At 40.1% G+C, this 22,477-nt stretch overlaps 1 protein-coding gene across 2 annotated transcripts; it reads right to left on the bottom strand.

Moving 5' to 3' along the window:
- Positions 1–18,075: 18,075 nt before the first annotated feature.
- desi1a (desumoylating isopeptidase 1a) lies at positions 18,076–22,173 on the bottom strand. 2 transcript variants are annotated; one of them, XM_077212039.1, is made up of 6 exons: positions 21,790–22,173; positions 20,791–20,812; positions 20,473–20,542; positions 20,065–20,174; positions 19,769–19,891; positions 18,076–19,204 (listed from the first exon to the last, which is right to left on the bottom strand). In XM_077212039.1, the coding sequence occupies exons 1-6, from the start codon at positions 21,878–21,880 to the stop codon at positions 19,111–19,113; spliced, it is 510 nt and encodes a 169-aa protein (XP_077068154.1). In that variant the 5' UTR covers positions 21,881–22,173; the 3' UTR covers positions 18,076–19,110. The 2 variants fall into 2 exon arrangements, with proteins under 2 accessions (XP_077068154.1, XP_077068155.1); XM_077212040.1 differs by having other exon boundaries at positions 20,065–20,205; positions 21,790–22,168.
- Positions 22,174–22,477: the final 304 nt, after the last annotated feature.

The raw sequence follows: 22,477 nt of genomic DNA, 5'->3' as shown, positions 1-22,477 counted from the left end.
ACATGTTTTCCGACCGGACCAAGACGTGGTGGCCTTTTATCTGGGGACAAAAGCGCCGTAGCGCGTTGTCGACTGCCTACATTTCCAGACAGTTTATGTGAAGAAGCCTTTCCCGTTCTGACCACTGGCCAAAGAACGGTCTGCCCTCGAGCAGCGCTCCCCATCTCGAGGTGGAGGCGTCCGTGGACACCACCTTCACACTCGAGTCCCCAGACTCACGCCTGACAGATGCCAGTCGGCTATTTTCCAAGGTTACAGAGCCGAAATGCATTTTATGTCGACCCTGAGGCGAAACAGACCAGAGGTCCATGAACTCGCGCTTTCAGCCATAACTGCAGTGGGCGCATGCGAAGCAGAGAGCGCGGTCTCTGTTCTCGGGCCTGGTGGCGCTGAGAAGCGGCAGTGGGTGGTGCAGGCTGCGGCTGGGAGCTCCTGGCAGACGGCTGTTTCGAGAGATCTGCTGCGGAGCTAGAGCGCTTCGGGAGGGAGTGCTTCATCGCCTGTGATGTCTTTTGGACCCCCTGGAATCTGTCCGCGAAACCTTTGACGGCAGATCCGAAGAGGCCAGCTGACGAAATGGGCGCGTCGAGAAACACAGCGAACCCGTCATCTCAGACAGCGTCAACCACAGGTGTCTCTCAGCCACGGTGAGAGAGGCCATGTTCTGCCCAATAGCCTGTGCAGCAGATTTCGCAGCGCGTAGAGCCAGGTCTGTAGCGTTCCTTAAATCCGCGACGCTGATCGATTCCACGCCTTCTTCATCCATTTTAAGGAGAAGGTCGGCCTGGAAGATCTGCAGGATGACCATTGTGTGCAGCGCTGACACTGCTTGCCCGGCGGCGGCAGCACCGTCTGAGCCCTCCGTCCAGCAGAGGGCGGGCATAGATGGGATGCTACCGCTGCTTCCACTGGAGGAAGAGAAAGGTACCCTCTATCTTTCGCACCGTCCACAGTGGAGAATGCAGCAGAGACAGAGGAACGCATCCTGGCCGAGAAGGGGGCGTTCCAAGACCTTGCGACTTCTTCGTGAAGCTCAGGAAGAAAAGGCGCGGGCCTGGATTGTGACGCCGCGTGGTCCTTCTTGAGGAAGCATTCATCCAGCCGGTTAACTCCCAGTCGAGGCCGGGGTTGTCGACGGCTTGAGAGAGCAGACGCATCAACTCAAGATTCAATGCCAGCCCGTCTCCCAGAAGGCTCGCGCACAGTGGGGGGGAGGTCCACAGAGCTCGCCCAATCCTCACTGTCTGATGCCAGGATAGAACAGGCCTCAGCTGTTTCGTCGATCTCAATGGCGGAAGCGGCGGCCGGCGAAGCTGGCGGGCGAACCAGCGAGCTTTGGCGGGCAGGAGAAGGCTCGGGGCCGCGCTGAGCACGGCGCTTTTTACGGCGCGACGCTACAGCGGGCTGAAGTGCAGGCTATGAAAAGGATGCCAGGCGAGTCCTCAGAGTCACCATAGGCATCAGCTCACAGTGAGGGCATCCGCCGTCGACGAGAGCGAGAGCCGCAGATGCAGATGACATGGCGGTCCCCGTCGCTGAGTGTGGCTCGGCACGAGCCGCAGGATCTTTGCATCTTTAAAAAGACGCAGCTCTTTTAGGAGAGATATATAGACAGAGAGAGAGTGTGAGTTGCAGCGGCGAACACACACTCTTAGCAATGAAAGAATATAAACGCCGGAAAGCGTAGCAGGTACGACGGCTGAAGGTGGCGAGGTGAAGGCCAGCAGCTTCAGGCTCGAAGGCTCGTCCCGCCGAAGGCTTTTGTCAGACGGCGCGGCTTCTCACTCCGGATCCAACGATGCAGTCTCTCGATAGGCTGCTGCTGTTGCCACAGGTCAGCCAATAGGCACGCGAGCCGCCTTGCCTATGTCTGCATGCTGTCGCAACGCGTTTTACATTGATTCAAAATGAAGTATAATTTTTGGCTTCAATATCTCGTGGGAAAGAGGTTTTCCCCGTAGCGTAAGATATTACGCAGTACGAGAGATACTCTCGTAAGAGAACAAAACCTTTTGGGACCTTTATTTTAAAGAGTGTGTCTGTACTTTTGGCCCTGATGACATTATGCAAACTCTGATTAGTTTATTTGATTTGACTGCTGTTTAACAGTGTATACACATCGTCAGACTTCTGTCATTGTTTCCGAAAGCCAACAATTCTCACCACAGTGTCATTTCCAGCACATCTCGCCTGACTCTTTGTCTTGCTTTGAATTATTTTATAGCTAGCGTCTTATGCATCCTTAATACACACAAATAAATAATATTTTCACACTTTATGCATAATTCAACAAAATTACAGCTTGATAGGAAATTATGCACAATATTAAGAAAACAAGTCCCACATGACTACAAGTTGCACCATGTCAAAATTGCATTGTATCCCTCACTCCATAACAAAACATTTAAGAGTATTCAGAACAGAACACGAAAAATATAAGTATAAAACAAACAAATTATAGTGTCATTACAAACAACATTTATCATAAGCACCAAGCCTAAACAAATTTATTTAAAGCACAACTAAAATATACCAGTGTGTGGGAAATACGCTAAATAAATAAATGTTCTACAGAATGAACTAGAATACTATTCTAATACAAATGTGTGCACTTAGCGCATGTTTTGTTTGCTTGACGTTAATTGTATTATAAAAGTCGCTTTGAAGAGAAGTCGCAGCTTGTTTCAGACGATTAAAAAAAGTGCCTTTTATTATAGAAAAAAATAGAAAATAGATAGTAACGAAAATATTGATATTCTTATACAACTCTTGAACAATAAAAACAACAATAAAGATGTTTAATTTTTTTTAACAACCCCATATGATATAAAAGTTCCTGAAGTTAAGGAAACATCCTTAGGTCTATATTTAATTTAGGTTGATGTAAACAAAGTATTTTTAATTCACACTTCAGTGAAAATTTCACCTGAAGCCCAGATAATTGTTCAGCTTGAGAAGGCATGCATGCGTGTGTTTGTGTGTGCATGCTAAGTAAGGTGCAATCATGGAGATGCACAAATGACATGGAGAATCAGAGAGTGAGAGAGAAAGGCAGAACATGTACTGTAGCTGCTGTGTGTCATTTCTGTGCCCCTAGTGGCACCAAACGGAACGGCAAATAAAAAAAAGCACACAAGCGCTTGTTTGACTAAAACTCCATTTCACTATGCTCAAGTTTTTGGGTGGTGGCAGGAATGCTGCTTTGCAGTTGCTAAGATGTTTTGAGAGGTTGTGAGTTGTTTTTGGGTTGCTAAGCTAGACTTTTTATTGGGTGTAGGCTAGTAACTGAGTTACTGTTAGCTTCAAAATATAAAAAAAACTTTACATTTGGGGAAGATATACTGGCATTTTATCGATATAATGAAATTAAAGACAATAGAAGAAATTATGAGGAGAAGAATAAAGGAACAGGATTGGGACACCAAAAAAAGCATTTCAACGTGATATTGAAGCAAACAAATGTTTCATGATTTATGTAACTTATTGATTAGAAATCATCACTTCACTGAATGCAGAGTCGGTGACTGTGACTCACAAGTATGCAACCAAATAATCAATACTGAAGGGAGGGTAAAATTTTAAGAATCAGTCATTGACAAAACCCACATTGATCATTCGTGCAAATATTGGAGAGGGAATATTGCTTCCTCTTCTACGTCAGTAAATTGTCAGGGTTCTGTCACTTCTGTCTAGTCTATTTCTTGGTTTGTGACAGAGCCCTGACACTCCTGTTTTGTCTTGTACTGTGTAGCACACAGCTTGTGTTTAACACTAGCTGTGTGCTTTCATGTTGTCATGTTTTGTGTGAACACATGGCTTGTGACTGTTCTCATTGGCTGCATGTTCATGTCTCGTTTTGTGTTAGCACATGGCTTGTGATTAGTTTTACTGGCCATGTGCTTGTGTTTTAGTCATGTTTGTTGTGAGCACATGGCTTGTCACATATGTTTCCTTGTGCCATGTGCTCTCCTGTCATTGTAGTCCCTTCCATCTTGTTACCTGATTATTGATTCATTTGCCTCACCTGTGCTCCCTCGTTACGTGCTGTGTTTGCTCTCCCTATTTATTCTCCTTGTGTTTTCAGTCCCATGCTGGTTCGTCGTTGTATCTACACAATGTGTGTTTCCCTGCTGTCAAGTCTAAGTCTGTCTTGGTTTCACCCTCGGGGTACTTTTTGTTTAAATTTTTTGCTTAATAAATACCCATTGTCCTGCATTTGAGTCCTTGCTCCTTTCACCTATACCCAAACCCTGACAGAAATAGTTCATAAGTGGGATTGGGAATCAAACATGCACTTTAAAACTAAACCAGTAAGAGAACCAATGTTGAGTGCTTTTTCTGAGGATTGTTGATTACCTCTGTCTGAATACTCATATTTTGTTTTTCTTGTTATAAATGACAGTGATTCTTTATGCCCTTTTCATTTATACAAATTGTGAGAAGAAAAAAAACAATTGATGAGAGTGAGAAACGATCTTTAGAGACTAGCCATAGGCTTACTATTAGTCAAAATGGTCCATGAATCACACTTTTTGCAATAAAGTTAATTTTTTTAAGTGTTTATTGTGCCTGCTGTATTTGTTTATTAACACAACACTCTGGTTTTCTGTATTGTTTTCCAGATGCTGCGTGTTAGTAAAATGTACAACCCCAGCATTTCTCAGTCCAGTTACATCATGGGAATCCATGTGTCGGACTAAGTAACTGTCTGTCCTGCCCTCAGGAAAATAACTGCTTAGATGAGTCAATATTCACTGTCAATGTATGTCGCTGTGATATCAAGCCTCATATTCTGAATCACTGTTTAAAGTCAAATGGAATCAGCAACGTCAGTACTGAATGTAAGTTACGAGGAGCACTTGAAATGCACTGTACCTGGAGAGCTTGCTGGTCACCAACCAGTGGAATAACAGAATTCCTTTTGCCTTCGCAGCCACAAACGGAAAATGTCACGGATAACAAATTCACTCCATATTCCTCTTGTACAAACATTCACACACAGTCTGAGTGTAAACTAATTTTTTCTATCTGGCAACTCAGTAGTTGATGCTTTTTCAATAACGCACACAGAGATGTGCTGTTGAAAGCTATCTAAAATGATTTGAATAGAACATCTGTATTGAAAAGCATTTATATTGATCTGCTCTCAGATGTAGGAAAAAACACTCACATTTTGCAGAATCAAGACTCACAGATTGCAGGTGGTGGGGTTTTTAACTTGTTTGTGTAGACGGTGACATTGGGTATATTCATATTATTCAATATAGTTAACTAGTCTTAATGAGTTTGATATACTGCATGTGTGAGAATGTGTGTATTTGAATGTATTGTGCATGTTGAACGCGTGCATGTATTTTGTATTCATGAAGACATCAAAGTAACATTGGACACGGTAGTCCTGCTGTTTCAGGCAAATGTACATGCAGTACTTTTTCAACTGAAGTCACACATGCGTGAACAAACTCTGTCCTCTGTGTGCATATGTGTGTTTATCTCGTTGGCCGTGACTGAGGTGGGTCATGCCAATCTCAGGAGGAATCCATATGGCTCCTGCCCTGCAGTGGTCCCCCTTGGGTCAATGTCACAAAACTTTCTAAAAGACAAAGTAGTGAACAGAGGGACAAATGAAACTTTCATGGAAAATAAAAGCTTACTGGACCCGAAAGAGATTTGATTAGTTTAATTGCAATAGCAAATTTTTTTTTACAATTATTATATTTCATTTAATACTAAATTCCCTTGCAACTCCCAAAATTGTATGATTAAAATGAACTGAGCAACACAATTCTTGAACATTTCATACTTAAATTAATCCTGTGTTGGGACCACATGAATCCTTTTTGTTGACGATGTTAGATTTGTACTTCCCAGCATGCTGTGCACAAGACTGGATTGGGAGAGTAAATGTTGAAAATAAGTCTTATTTTATGTGTTTTTGAGTCATGGGAATGTATTTAGTTTAGAATTATGATGAAGATTTTGTGGTTAGCATTGAGCAGAAGAATGTAGCTTGAGCTTAGGTAAAGTGCAGTTTTTCCCATCAAACGTTGTAGTAGGTCAGTGGCAAATCACTTTTTATTATACCATACTTCGATCAGTAGAAAAAGGGCTCATTTTTTTGCATTCTAATATATGCTACCAGTTAGTAGTGTAATTAACTGATAGATTTTATTTACTTTCTGCACAAAAAAAAACTTTGTTTGATTGAACTTGTTTGTTTTATGAACTTAAATTAATACTGTGTAAATGTTTTCCAAAATAAGTTTTTTCATTTAATTGAACTCATTTTGATTTTACTTTCATTTTATTATCCAATTATTGAACAAATATTTTTAGTGAAGAAAATTCAATTTTTTTTTTACTGGAAATAAAATTAATCACCTGAAATCAAGAAAAATCATGGTCAATTCCAGGAAATACTAAACTAATGTGCTTGCACAGTAGTCAACATTTGAAGTGGATCAAAAAAGTTCTTCAAAGTTGACCTAAAACAAGAACGAGTATTGTTCAAAATTCATGTATAACTTTGATGAAAGGTTTTGATCCACTTTAAATGTTGACTACTGTATAATACATACAGCTTTGTTCAGAGAGGCAGCACATTTTTATTTGGTGTATCTAATTCCAATCTCTTTGGTGTTTTTGTTGTTGTTGTTGCTGTTGTTGTTGTTGTTTTGTAGTTAGAACAGCTATGCTCTTGTACTGGGGGGGAAAATTTAAGAGCGAAAAATGAAACAATACATTGAAAAAGATGCTTGTTATGTTGCGAAAGTGTATGTCAGTGAACTTAGGAATCTGAAAAGTCATGAGAGATTGTTGTGAGGGACAAGAGATGAGAAAAATGGACGGAGAGATATTAGAAGCCAAAGTGGAAGAGACATGAGTACATGCACTCAAGCATGAGTCCCTCGCTCTCGTTTCAATTTATTCAGTTCATTTCTGACAGTGGCAGAGAGACAGAGAGTCATAGAGAGTTTGAACTTTTCTTAGGAATACTTTAACCGACAGTCAGACATGAGATCTCCAGATAAAGCTGGAATTAAACCCTTGGAGAAGCTTAGTTCTGCTTTTGTCTGTGAGTCGACCCACTTAAGATGGGACATCACATGCAGTCAGAGCGAGTGTGAGACATCATGTCTGGACATTATGATGAAACACCAAAAGAGTCTCCGGGAACGGCTGAGCAGGAGCTAAAACTGTCTCCATGACATCATCACCATCTCAAATTAAAGGGACAGTTCGTATTTGAAAAGTCACTTGTTTACTTACTCAAGTCATTCAAACCTCTATGATTGTGATCTTTCTACTGTGGCACACAAAATGAGATGTTTTAAACAATGTGCATGCTACATGTTCCCATACAATTAAGACAATAAAGCCTGCAAAAAAAGCACATTAAAACGATTCCCATCTGCCGTGCTCTGAACAAAATTTGTTGTAGGATTTACTTTTTAATTTGTAAAATTAAATAGCCATTTCTGAATGAAAATGTATAGTGAAAAGAAACGGCAAGTAACATTGAATTAAAAGTTAAATACAATAATCTTTGTTTTATTTACAACTTTGAAAAATATAATATTTTACAGTATAGCTCTCAAATCTCATTTGCATGTTTCAAAGTTAGTCAAACAAGTTTAAAACAACACCAGGGTGAGTAAATGATGAAAGAATTCAAATTTTTGGGTAAACTGTTCCTTTAAAAGGTGATCATTTTCTTTTTATTACTAGCAATGTTTCCATCCACCTATTTTATGCAAATTTTGGGATATTGCACAAAAAATGCTGGATGGAAACACCACCCAGACAGCAACATACAGGTCCTTCTCAAAAAATTAGCATATTGTGATAAAGTTCATTATTTTCCATAATGTAATGATCAAAATTAAACTTTCATATATTTTAGATTCATTGCACACCAACTGAAATATTTCAGGTCTTTTATTGTTTTAATACTGATGATTTTGGCATACAGCTCATGAAAACCCAAAATTTTTAATAGAGGAAGAGTTTTTAATACAAAAAAAGTCAACCTTCAAATAATTATGTTCAGTTATGCGCTCAATACTTGGTCGGGAATCCTTTTGCAGAAATGACTGCTTCAATGCGGCGTGGCATGGAGGCAATCAGCCTGTGGCACTGCTGAGGTGTTATGGAGGCCCAGGATGCTTCGATAGCGGCCTTAAGCTCATCCAGAGTGTTGGGTCTTGCGTCTCTCACCTTTCTCTTCACAATATCCCACAGATTCTCCATGGGGTTCAGGTCAGGAGAGTTGGCAGGCCAATTGAGCACAGTAATACCATGGTCAGTAAGCCATTTACCATTGGTTTTGGCACTGTCAGCAGGTGCCAGGTCGTGCTGAAAAATGAAATCAGATGGAAGCATGAAGTGCTCCAAAATCTCCTGATAGCTAGCTGCATTGACCCTGCCCTTGATAAAACACAGTGGACCAACACCATCACTGACTGTGGGTACTTGACACTGGACTTCAGGCATTTTAGCATTTCCTTCTCCCCAGTCTTCCTCCAGACTCTGGCACCTTGATTTTCAAATGACATGCAAAATTTGCTTTCATCCGAAAAAAGTACTTTGGACCACTGAGCAACAGTCCAGTGCTGCTTCTCTGTAGCCCAGGTCAGGCACTTCTGCCGCTGTTTCTGGTTCAAAAGTGGCTTGACCTGGGGAATGCGGCACCTGTAGCCCATTTCCTGCACACGCCTGTGCACGGTGGCTCTGGATGTTTCTACTCCAGACTCAGTCCACTGCTTCCGCAGGTCCCCCAAGGTCTGGAATCGGCCCTTCTCCACAATCTTCCTCAGGGTCCGGTCACCTCTTCTCGTTGTGCAGCGTTTTTTGCCAAACTTTTTCCTTCCCACAGACTTCCCACTGAGGTGCCTTGATACAGCACTCTGGGAACAGCCTATTTGTTCAGAAATTTCTTTCTGTGTCTTACCCTCTTGCTTGAGGGTGTCAATGATGGGCTTCTGGACAGCAGTCAGGTCGGCAGTCTTACCCATGATTGCGGTTTTGAGTAATGAAACAGGCTGGGAGTTTTTAAAAGTCTCAGGAATCTTTTGCAGGTGTTTAGAGTTAATTAGTTGGTTCAGATGATTAGGTTAATAGCTCGTTTAGAGACCCTTTTCATGATATGCTAATTTTTTGAGATAGGATTTTTGGGTTTTCATGAGCTGTATGCCAAAATCATCAGTATTAAAACAATAAAAGACCTGAAATATTTCAGATGTTGTGCAATGAATCTAAAATATATGAAAGTTTAATTTTTATCATTACATTATGGAAAATAATAAACTTTATCACAATATGCTAATTTTTTGAGAAGGACCTGTAGTTTCAGCCGTACCAGATGTGGGCTGGATCTTGGCCGACACTATGTTGCTGTCTGGGCAAGATGCTAATAAATTCTAAAAATGCGCATAAAAAACATATGTGGTCAATTGAGGAAGATAGATTGTTTTATCCAATAAGAATATATGCACTTAAACTACAATGGAAATAGAAGTACTGAATAAATCCCTCGATGCACAACATAAAACTCACATGAATTTACCTTAACAGTGGATATGATATGATTACTGGACTAACCAGCGACCAATTTCCTTGCACAGCATCTCAACAGTCAAAGTCTGTCATCAGAATGATTTGGTTGAATTCCCTCCCAGAAACATCTCGCATGATTGCGTTCACAAACACCAGGCCTCCGAATGCAAGATAACATGATGCGTTTGTTGCACTTTGTCTGCTCGCTCTGAGGCACAAGTCATTTTTGATCAAGGAAAAAAGAGCCACAGTTTCTTCCCCGATTGCAGCAACTTTAATTTTTATTGCAGATATTTGGCGCTCATTTCTGAGGAAGTGATGATTTTCGGTAACACTTTATATTACGACCCGCAAACAACTGCGTAAGTACACCGGAATTACGGTAAATATACAATAAAGGATCCCATTTAATTTCTGACTTTTATTTTACAAAAACAATTCAAAACAAAATTTCAAAGTAAACCGCCACTTTAATTTACAGCAGGAGTTACACTTACCCTGTAAATACACAGTTGAAACGGGTAACAAGCACTACTTACTATGTAACAAACAACACTATTTGCACAGTAATTACAGAGAAAGGTACTCTTATTAATAAAACAAAACAAAAAAAGGTTTTAATTACACAGTATATTTGCCCTGACATTTAAGTGTCATTGCAATACAATGTGAAAGTTTATACATATATATAATATATGTTTAATTTACAACCCACAGATGTCAAAATTACCCTGTAACTACATTGCACAAGAACATATTTTACCAGAAATGTGATAAAAATTGTACAACAGTACAATGTTTGCCTGGAATATATTAACAGAATAGGTACCTGTTAGTTTTAAAATAATTACATTATAAATAATTTGCTTGTATATCTGGTTGTACCCCTTTATTACACAAATCTTAACATATTGTTCCCTTATACCTACACGGAGGTACATTATAATTACAGAAACGTACACGTAATTTCGGTTTACTTACGAAGTTCTTTGCAGGTTGTATATCTGCTTGTTACCCCTTTATTACCCAAAACTTAACATATTGTTCACTTATAACTACACGGAAGTACACTATAATTACAGAAACGTACACCGTAATTTCGGTGTACCAGTTGTTTGCGGGTCGTAATATAAAGTGTTACCTGATTTTCTTCTCTTGAACACATGGGATGAAAACTCCTCTTTATTTGCAAATGTTTTATACGATAATCCACTTTTGTTTAATTTGTTAAAAAGGTTAAATTCTGAACTCTGGATGGAAACAGCTAATGACATAAGAATTGTTTAGATAGATATTAATGTTGCAGTTTGCTGGAAGTGTTTCCTCAATTATAATGCCCCACCATTGACATTTCACATAAATGACAAAGCATTTAACAGATCAGGACGGAGTACCAAGAGAATACATCATAGGTCTCTATGTGGGGATTAAGTTTTTGTTAAACTGCTTATTTCTATTCTGAGATGCACTTTCAGAACCTTTCTGGGTCATGTTTACGTGTGCACCAAGATTTTGGGTTGTCAGATCGAGGGTCTGTAACAGTCATAACACAAAAACACACACACACTCTTGCGACCGCAAGTGTGTGAGAGTATTGGCGACGTCTCCGCAGAGGTCACACCTCCCGCAGTGACAGTGTTAGCTGGAGAGAATGAGTCAGTGAATGAGTGTTACCGGGTTGACTTCAGGCGCCCATTCTCCAGTGAAGCATTCAGTCACAATGCTACAAATGGACATGCTACATAAATGGATCAGAAAGCTGTCATTTGAGGAAGTGTATGTGTTTTTGTGATCAGCGCAGGGACCCTCAAATATGATGATCCCCTTCTGAGGGACTCCCTTTCCAAAATCACATTCTCTTTGAGAAAATGTGTATATTATATATGTTTTTTGAACAATTCAATTATTGCCTTTTAATATTTTCACTCTATTGAAAGGAAAAGCAAATCTTGAAGTGATTTGTCTTAATTTATGAGAAAAAATATATATATTGAAAATGGGGTCCATTCAACTACTCAAATGACTTGGTATTAAAGCTCTGGAATAATCTCACTATCTTTTTTTAAATGTACCATGGCAACATGTTGTTTGAAACTTAAAATAAAAGCAGTGATTGAGTTCTATGCTGAAAAAAATCTTGGTCCTATCTTGTCTCACAAAGGATATTTGATTATTGATCACAAGCAAATGAGGAAAAGTGTAACATGCTGCCGCACTCTGTTGTTCTTATTCCATTCTGGAGGAAAGTAGCTACCAGAGAGCTGAAGGAAAGCAGTGTTGCTTTGTGTAACGTCTCCATCTTGTGTTTTTCTAGGGTAGTACTACACAAGCGGCAACATTCCAATATGAAAAAATGAAGCCTACCCGGAAGTGCGAAAAACTGCAATACATCGAAAATCCGCTAGGGACAGGTCCCAAAAGGGAGCAAATGTCCATAGACCCCCATGTTAAAATGTCCGTTTTCACAGCATAAATTCATGTTTTTACAGGTTGGTCCCATGGACTTTTATTGTATTTTTCGATAGGTTCCGAGTGCCTGATAACTGTGAGGGGGGTGAATTTTTTTTCTAACTCGTTAGTTTAGATCGTATTCAGATATAAAATGTTTGACAAATAAGGGCATGGTTAACTTTGATTGACAGCGTGATTGACAGCTGATAACGGACTGCACCGAGTGGAATTACTGAAATTTGACGTCTCGGCCATGATCTGACACAACACGTCATACAACCTCTGTATCAGCTCTGTATCCTTTCTGAAAAGATTTTCCGAGATGGCGCCGCCCTTACCGGCCTACCCCTCATTAACGGCCTCAAAACCGTTCTCAGGGGTCTATGGGTGACATCACAGACGCTTTGTCCATATTTTTTACAGTCTATGGTAGTACACTTCTAAAAATGCCTTCCTTCTCATGTTCATCAGCATAATCTGAATAAAATACCTGTCTTTCTGCCTGAAGAGATGTTCTCTGATAAGAGTCATTTTGATTGTACAAAGTAGAGAAAATTCAGTTTTTTTAAAGAGTAAATGCAATTACTATGTTGTAGTATGGATTTATTTATTACTTGATAGCATTACACATTTAAATTATTTGGATTTAGATTTTCATGTTATTATTATTAGATTCTTACTTTAATCTAAAAACTTTATGTATTAACGGTACTAGTACACTATGTAAATTTTTGTTTTACCCTGATTCATACGGTAATTCAATTGAAGTGTTTATATTTTAGGCCAAGTGGGATTGTTTTCACGGGAAATATAGAAAGGTTGCTCAGACTTTGAAGCATGTATGGTGTGGGAGTGGTTATACATGGGTTTCATGTCTACAAACAATACCGGATGCGCGCGCATCCATGAGGCAAAAAAACCCTATCTGTTATGCCGAGTTCTGTAAAAGAACATTGTAATTAACATAGATTTCGCATTGTTTGTAATTTCTTGTTGACTCAATAATAAACTGCAATTTCAGAGTTGAATCTGTTTGTTTGTGTTTCATATTAATATAACATTATGTAAAATGTCGACTCGGTTACTAACGTAACCTCGGTTCCCTGAGAGGAGGGAACGAGTATTGCGTAATGCTTACGCTATGGGAAAACTCCTTTTCTCGAGAAATATTGAAGTCTTTATGTAAAACGCATTGCAGCTGCACAGCATACAGCAAAGAAGTCAGGTGGGCCATCTTCAGGTGCTGCATCACTGGAAGGAACATTAAATGGCCCCTATTATGGATTTTTGAAAATGACCTTTCATGTAGTGTGTAACATAGTTCTAAGTGAATGAAAACATCCTCCAAAGTTTTAAATCTGAAAGTGCACCGTATATTAAGTTATTGTCTTTCAAAAGTAAGAGTCGACTCTTAGTCAATTAAATGAATCGTTTTTCAATAGAGTCATAAGCCGTTTTGTTGTAACGTCAAGACGAAACATTAGTATATTGCCCGCCCACGTACTGCACGAGCAGACACCAGGGAAAACTTGAACTTCGAACCGGCAGCTGATTCCTGTGGATACTGGATAGCATCATGTCGAGTAGACGGCGCTGTGCTCTATAATGTGAAGGTAAAGCCAGTTTTTCCCCCCCTGCCCAAGGACGAGCATGTGAAGAATCAGTGGTTAAAATTCATCTTTACCACGATATCACAGCAGTATAATCCTAAACTTTTGCTGTGCTCCCTTTATTTTACTGACTACTGCTTCTCAAATCTCGGAGTTCACTTGTTAATGCTGAGGGTGAGGAATTACAGTTGCAACATCTTATAATGTGCCTCAAACTGAGTAGCATATCACTGAGAAACATCCTGCTCAAGTTGTCCTTGCGAAGGATGTTCGGGTTGAATAACTAGTTCTTCCAATGTTTCATCATAGGACTCGCGCTTGCATTAATACAATCAAATCAACGTCATTGTTCGTTACTGTGTTTAGTTTACAGTGTAGGAAGCCTCAGGACATGCAGAGCTGACGTTGTTATGGCAATGGGCGTTTTTGTTTTCAACGCGCTGTACACAGTAAACCAATCACAACAGACTGAGCTGTCTGGACAATCAGAACAGAGTAGCTCGCGAAAAGGAGGGATTTAGAGGGATTGATTCATTTGATGAGTCGTTTGAGAATCACAGAAGCAGTGGGACTTGGTAGCATACCGCCTATAGAATCTAGTGTGGCAGCACTCAATGTGTCTCCTGATGAGGCACTTCGCGAAAACATGCACTGCCCCAATGTTGAGTGCAGATGCACTGATTTGCTACTGTCTTGTGCATACAATTCTACAGCAAGCCTTGGCCATGTTTCTAATTCTTTGGTGCATATGCTTGTGGCCTTACACTCCTCTCAGAGTGAAGCTTCATTTGACCCATTAGTGGTGAGTCTAACTGAACTTGCATTACAAGCCATGGGTGTTATCACTAATCACTGTGGCACAGCTTCGGGCACTCTTGTGCAAGCTCAACGGCGGGTATGGTTGGCCTAATCCTCCTTGCCAGAGGTATGTCGGAATAATTTGTGACGACTGCCATTGGTACCTGGACGAGTTTTTGAACCAGCTGCACAGGAGGCTTTGGACCGACACGTGTCGTTCTCTGAAACTCGTTTGCGTCATGTGGGGACAGCCACAGGATCCAGGCCCTCTCCAACAGCCTCTGGTGCCCGTTATCAAAATGTTGGTGTAAGACCTACATATTGGCCTCCTCAGCATTTCCAACATCAGAATCCACAACAGTGACAGCAGTGTTTCTTTTCCTTCTTCTCTTTCAAACTGTTCTCAGGGGAAAGCATGTTTTGGTGCACACAGACAACAATTTTTTTATATCAACCATCAGGGAGGCACAAAGTCAGAGAGTGCGCTTCAGGCAGCTCACGGCCTGCTTGTTTGGGCCCAGGTCAATCTGCTGTCCATCCAAGCAGTATATCTACCAGGCCACCTCAACCAGACCGCGGGCACTCTGTCATGTGGCAGGGTGCTGCAGGGAGACTGGACACTACACCCAGAAGTGGTGCAAATTATATGGAGGACATATGGGACGGCAGCGGTAGATGTGTTCGCGGACAGTCAGACGTCTCAATGCCCTCGTTGGTTTTCGCTAATGGAACGACCCGGGATCTCTGGGTCTGGATGCATTAGCCCACGACTGGCCAGAAATTACACTATATGCATTCCACCCGTTACCTCTGAATTGGAGGACTCTGTGTCGAGTGTGCGACTGTGGCCACCGTCTGCTGTTTGTGGCTCCTAATTTTCCTGTGAGGCCATGGTTTCAGACTCTGTTTTCACTGATAATAGGACCACCTTGTCGTCTGCCCAACAGACCAGACCTCCTGAGTCAGCTAGAAGGAAGAGTTTAGCACCCCCATCCAGATCGATTGAAACTGTGGGTGTGGCCATTGGGCCCACCAAGCCTCTCTTGGAGTGTTCAGAGAGGGCCAGGGACACTGTTTGGAATGCATGTGCGGCAGGGCCGTGCACAGACATTTTGAGGGGCAGTGGCCTAAACCAAAAAAAAGGGGCACTAAGGGGGTGGTTGCTTGTTAACACAAATTATTCAGTTATCACAAAATATACAATTAAAAGAGAAGACAGCACACGCTCAAATACATTTTAGACGTTATCAAGAGAATACTCTAACCAGAGGTGTTTTTCATACACCTCTGGTGGGGAAGAGGGGCACCTCAGTCGATGAGGGCAGAGGGGCAGTAGCTCCAGCCACCGGGCCACCCCACTGTGCACGGCCCTGATGAAAAGTTGTATGCTTGTAAATGGAAGGTTTTCTCTGACTTGTGTTCTAGCCGTGATCTTGATCCATTACACTGCTCAGAGGGAATGCATTTTGGAATTTTTGCGACACCTTTTTGAACTTGGGCATTCTACATCTACACTGAAGGTGTATTTGTGGCTTTAGCAGCTCACCGATCAGAGTGATTCTTCACTTGGTTCTGACCGGCTGATTGTTGCTTTCTTGAAAGGAGCGAATCGTCTTTGTCCTCCACAGGGGCGTACAGAGTCCGACGTGGGACTTGGGTATGGTTCTCTATTCCTTATGTCACTGCCCATTTTAGCCAATGTTAGAGTCTGACATAAACTGGCTGTCATTTAAGACTGCATTTCTTTCGGCCATTATTACAGCAAAGCGTGTGAGTGAACTCCATGCGTTATCAGTAAGTACACACTGTTTGCGCTGGAATAGTGGATTCAGTAGTGTTTCGTTGTGGCCCAATCCGGCATTTCTACCCAAGATCTTGTCTCCACAATTTATGAATCAGCCTATTGTGTTGGCTGCACTGCCAGTAGATCAAGCTGACATACGATTGGAGCTATGTCCAGTTAGGTCTTTGAAGGCTTATAATGATAAGCCAGCAGCCTGGCCTAAGACTATGTCTGTTTTAGTGATGCACGCAGAGGTGCTGCACTTTCTAAACAAAGACTGGCGCACTGGGTGACGCAGGTAATTTCTCATGCGTATGAGTCGGTTGGGCAGTCTGTCCCCTCATCTATCCACTTTTATTCTACACGTCCTTTGGCAACATCTTGTTCAGCGTTCAGAGGAGTATTGCTTTCTGAAACTTGTGCTGCAGCAACTTGGGGTTCAGCCTGCACATTTTTAAGTTTCTACAGATTGAATGACACTCTTGCCAGCGGTGTGCGTTGCAGTGCTATCTGCCTGCCCATAAATTTCGCAAGGGGATTCGTCATGACTGCATAGGTATTCGTCTTCCACTGGTGCATTCAGCACTGCCTCTGGCGGTCTGGAGCGAAAGGAAATAGAACGCTGGTTTCGAACGTAACTGTCTATGACTAAGTAGTAGACCGCCAGAGTCTCTGGTCACTCGGCATCGCGAGAATGATCTAGAGATCGATTTGACTTGTTAGGAGGTAATAGCTGAAGATACGTCATAAGTCACAAGGTAATAACTTTGTTATTCGATTCTCGGTCAGGTGCGAGGGATTTCCCACTAGTGCTTTCAGCACTGCCTCTGGCAGTCTTCCACTAAGTCATAGAACCACAGTTACGTTCGTAACCAGCGATAGTTGGAGCAGCTAAATCTGGAAACAGCGAATCACTAATTAAAATAAAACAAAAAGGAGAGCCTGCTGGCAAAAACAAAACTTGACAGCTTGTTTTAAAACAAGAATCAACATCAACTTGGTTTTTTGGTGATAATAACTGAGGGATTTGAGATGTTGTAAAAGCGACACGGAGATAGTGTTTTTATTACTCAACAGGTGAGTAAGGTATTTTATTGAACAGATAATTTGCCATATGTAGCTCTTTAACAGAGTTCATTGTAGAGCATTATCTATTGTGAAGGGTCATTTCATTTTGGTGGTTGTAATGTTGTGCTTGAATTTATTTTCGAGGAAGTGTCACCATTATGTTCTGTTGGTTTTAGTTTTCGTGGACCTTGTGTTTGTTTATGTTAGTCACATGTTTCTAGTTCTAATTTGCCGCCACTGATCAGTCACCTCTTTGGCATGTTTAAGGCCCATTCACACCACACAGTAAGGATGGGAATATTTAGCGGCAATGAGGGTGCCGCACGCGACTGGTTGTCTCCGGGGGTAGCCGTTGTGGTTAGCCTATTGAGAGAGCCATCGAAGAAATAAACTAATAATCCGACATGCGGGCAGCCGTAGAACAGGGGAAAATAACGAAGAGAGCAAGGCGGGCAGCCTTCTAAAGATTGCGAGTGTCGGCAGCTTGCAGTAATAACTTCAGCTATCCTGGCTACACGCCCGGCTGATCCAAAGATGTGTCCTCCTGCAGACAATAGTAAAGTCCGTAAAACCACAAGCTGGCTACGCGCTGTATCTTGCATACTTTATCTTCTTTAACAAAAAAAATATTCAAAACATCTGTCAGTGAACCTCCAGTTCTGTTTTTTAATTAATTCAGAACTGTGAATGTGTTGATTTCTAAATTGTGCTTAAAATGTATGTGTGGAAAAATATGCATTCTTACATGTCTATTTTTGGATTGCAAATAAATATATATGAGGATAAGAACACACATAAGGGCACTTTATGTAGACTCATTGCTGGTTCTTTAATGAGATGACTTCCATTAGAACATATGAGGATAAAGCTCAAAACAATCAGTGCAGTTTAGGGTTTGCAGCAACATTTTGACAATGAGAACAGCATGAAAACAACAAAATCAAAAAGGGTACAGTCTTCCATCAACATCACTGAATGTTACATACGTCACTTGTGCCGAATAAATAAACCACTTCAAAATAGGATAATGTTAATAAATACCAACAATAAATACACACATTTAGCTATATAACACTGACAACAGCAGCAAACTTTCCTTTCATGAAAATAAAACAAGCGTAAAGCATATAAAAGCATTTAGCTGGGTAAATAAATGGAGGGGACAACATCTACCTTAAACAAAACATGTATAAATAATTTGTACTTTACATAGTTACGTTAAAAGTATTACAGTACTTGTGCCCAAGCTGCCATGACAAAGGCACAGATACATATATATTTCTCTGAATCTGAGCCACAAGTACCATGGTCCATTCGGTCACATTCAATAAAATCTTCAGTTCAGAGCAAAAACTAATGCAAGTCATATGTGCTTCTTTGCCTTACACACAAAAATAAATAAATACAATTAAACCGTCTTTTTACTTTTTGCCTTGCCAATATTAATACGTATAAACAGACATATTAGTAGGGAAAACAGCATGAAATGATGTGAAATTAATCAAAACTAGCAAGAGGGGGAAAAGTTGGATTGTCATCAACAAATAACAAATGACCTTTGCATGTGGTGGGTTGTAGAAATACAAAATAAAGATAGATAATAAAATGAAAACCATAGAAACCAAGAAAAATATGAACGATTGGTGATCTGGAAGGATGACCCAAGACCTTGTGCTCGAAACAATTTAAGCAAAACTCTCAAAATATTTGGGCAACTGTGAATGTGGATGAGAAATTTTTGATTTTTGAGCCAACTCCATTTATAACAGGGCAAATGTGTGTGTGTATAAACAAGCCTATGTGAGAATTATTGCATGTGTGTGTATGTGAGATTACAAAGCTGATCTAGCTATGATTATTTTGGCTGTTGATCACGTTTCCGCCTGGAGGGGCGATATGTATCGAGTCCAGGATTGGCCGCAACACCTGACCAAATGGCCTGAGAGAAAGAGAGAGCATGAAGTTCTGTGAAAACTGTGAAAATAACACGGATCTTCCTACATAAATTTTCAGCACTGGAAATGTGACAGTTGAAAATGAGAGAACTTTACAGTTATACAATCACAAATGGGAGAATCTCACAAAAACATTGTCAAGGTCACATTTCACTACAAAATCAAAAGAAAGAAAATGCATGAAGAAAATGAGGCCTATTTATAGGACCATTAAATGGATACAACACTCCAAACTAAACATTTGATCATTCATGTGTGTGTGTGTGTGAGACTATTTTGTCGTTTTGGAATCTTTTGACTCAATTGTATGGACAAAAACATTATTCAGAATATTGTTTGTATTTCACAGAATAAAAATCATATATCTTTGGAACAACATGAGGGTGTCTTTGAGATTTTTTTTTATTGATTTCCCTTTCGACAATAAAGACAGATCTCAAGCATGTGTACTTATTCCCTGTATGTAGTACTAAATACTTTCCAATTAAGTGGAAATAAAAACAACCCTGAAAATCATGTCTGAGCGAGTTTATGTTTAGCATACTCACGTGGAGAGCACTTCAGAGGGCAGATCTGTGATATAGGAGGGAATTTTATTTCCAGTGAGAAACTGGGCCACATCATTAGTGAACGTGTTACAGTTGTGTTCAAACAATCGGTACTTGTCACCACTGCAGAGAGAGAGATAGATACCAAAGCAGAAAAAGAGGCTTATGAATGCAAGCAATGCATGTAAAGCACATGTTTGTATAGTACAAAAGACTTTATAAGGACTTTAAACTGGAAGAAAAGAATTCCTCGTTTTATTTTCAGTAATAAACAATAGTCAAAAACACACGCTCACCTATATGTTGTCTCTCCAAGTGAGGACAGATAATCCATAAAGATCTCCTCTGTGACCTCTGTATTTCCCAGTTCCACCACTGTGTCTGGAGGTCCGAGCATCGTCCCACCCTGTAAACACACGCACACACTATGGCACATACTGCAGCCGCCCCAGAACAAATGCACCTCTTAAGAAATATTATGTGCCAAGGCCATTTAATCTCAACAACCCAAAAATAAAAGGATAAAAAAACAATGTGTCGAAGATGTGCTGTTCAAAGCTCCACATTGACCATGAACATGTAAAGTGAGGGCTCACAAACAGCACAATATTTAGAGTGCATTGATCGAGTGTATTTTCAGGGCGATGTTTAAGCGCTTGTCCTATCCTGAGTACAAGAAGCGTTGCAATGGGTTGTGATTTTACCGGTGGGCAACTAGAGATCCCAGCACCACCATAGAAAAATTCCTCTCCGTAGACCACAATAGATGTGTGCCTGTGTTGACATAACGTAACAGGAAATGCATATAGTTAAAACATGTAATAAAACATATCAGATAATAATAAACAACAATTTGTATAAAACTTTTCATACATGAAATGCAGCTCAAAGTGCTTCACAAGCATAATCCATTAAAATTTTAAACAGATATTATATAATTATGTACTTAAGTTGTTTATAAATAAAGGATTTTAACCATAATCTGTTATAAGTAGAATATTAATCAAAGGTAATTCACATACCAAATCCCATCAAGCTGTTTTCCTGTAAGAAAGAATATGTTTTAGAAATCATATACTTTATGATAGATATTAGTTATATTAAATATGTTAAGATTTTATTAGATTTAGATTATTAAAATACAATAGTAGTACTGTTATGGTTTGACCCATTTAAAGAATCATTTTCAATCTGATGAACCTTAACTAACTAGCAGGGGTTTTCAAACTAAAAAATGTGATTAAAATAAAAATAATTAGTTAATTATTAATCTATTAAATAGGTTAGATTAGAATATAATTAAATGAATAAACAAAAAATAAATAATGCATATAACGATACATTACTACAGTGAGTATAATATAATGATGTAACTGAAACAATTTTTAGCTTAATAATATTAATATGTGTTTATAAAAGACAGATGCCTTGTAAATTTTAGGATGGTGGTCCCGACCCTCACACAGGGATGATCATATTTGGGGGTCCGTGGCTGGCATCTAAAAGATTAAAAGCCTAGAGCATGTGACACGGTTAATTACCATAAAGAACGTCGTGTTCTAAAACAGTTTTTTCTTTTTGTTATATAAATAATGCAAGATAACTGAGATAAGCGTGTAAACGGGTCTCGCTGTGAAAATAGCTCGTAAGGTTATGTGAACAAGAGATTTTGTTGAAAAGGTGTTTACATCGATCAGTTAAAACATGCATTTATAAATTCTAGAACAGTGACGGTGTCTCTTAAATATTCATAAGCGAAGTCTTCGCCATTGGATGGATAAAAGCCAACGTCAGTATTACCTCATTAATAATCAGGCACTAAATCTTCGCCGTTGGACGGATACAAGTGATGTTAACATAATAGCGAATTAATATTCATTAGCCAAGATTTCTCATTGGAAGATGACCAGGAAACGAAGCAAGATAGAAGTAATATGTATGAGTGAAACCTTCTTCATGGTGGGATTGGAAATTTCTCGGCCCTCATCAATGTAGTGGTAAAGATATTCTTCATCACTCACCCAACATTATCGGACTGAGCTGTCTGGCCATTCCCCGCGATAGATCATAAATGAAAAGCTGCACTCCAAACGTCGAGTTGTGCTGATCCATGTTTGTGATGTTGGTGGCTAAATGCGGCTGACTAACGTTAGCCTGTCTGCGGTACGTTATCCTGCAGCTCTTGCGTTATAACGGCCTTGAGATTCTCAAACGATCACGACAGCCGGATATCCGAGTTTTGAAATGTCTGAAATACTGTAGCTATATCGGACATATATAGAATCGATGGCATTAGGAGGGTTTGAGTAAAAAATACATTCAAAGGGATACCAAGATAAATAGGCTAAGTCCTTCCAAGTCGCCAATGAAGAAGCCCATTAATTCACGGCACGACAGCGCCATCTATCGTATGTGAAAGCGATTACCTCACGACATTAAAACCACATGCCCCGACTAATAAATCAACTGTAATTTCAGTGCGTGTATCTTAAATAGTTTTTTACCATTATAAAAGTCAATTGACTGGCACTTCTATAAAAATCATTTCTTTTCTTACTGTATTTCTTCATCCATACGAGTTATTCATCCAAATTGAGACTCATGAAGACAAGTCAGTGTTCACAACTGAGTTTGACAAATTGTTATAGGCTATAGGCTACAGCTGCTTCGTTATATTCTTCCTGATTATTACTCTCTGATCGAATAGAT

Source organism: Siphateles boraxobius, unplaced genomic scaffold, assembly GCF_051911475.1.
Source record: "Siphateles boraxobius isolate OS27281-9 unplaced genomic scaffold, OSU_SipBor_1 66, whole genome shotgun sequence".
NCBI lineage: Eukaryota > Metazoa > Chordata > Actinopteri > Cypriniformes > Leuciscidae > Siphateles > Siphateles boraxobius.
This window is presented reverse-complemented; position numbering and strand designations above follow the sequence as displayed.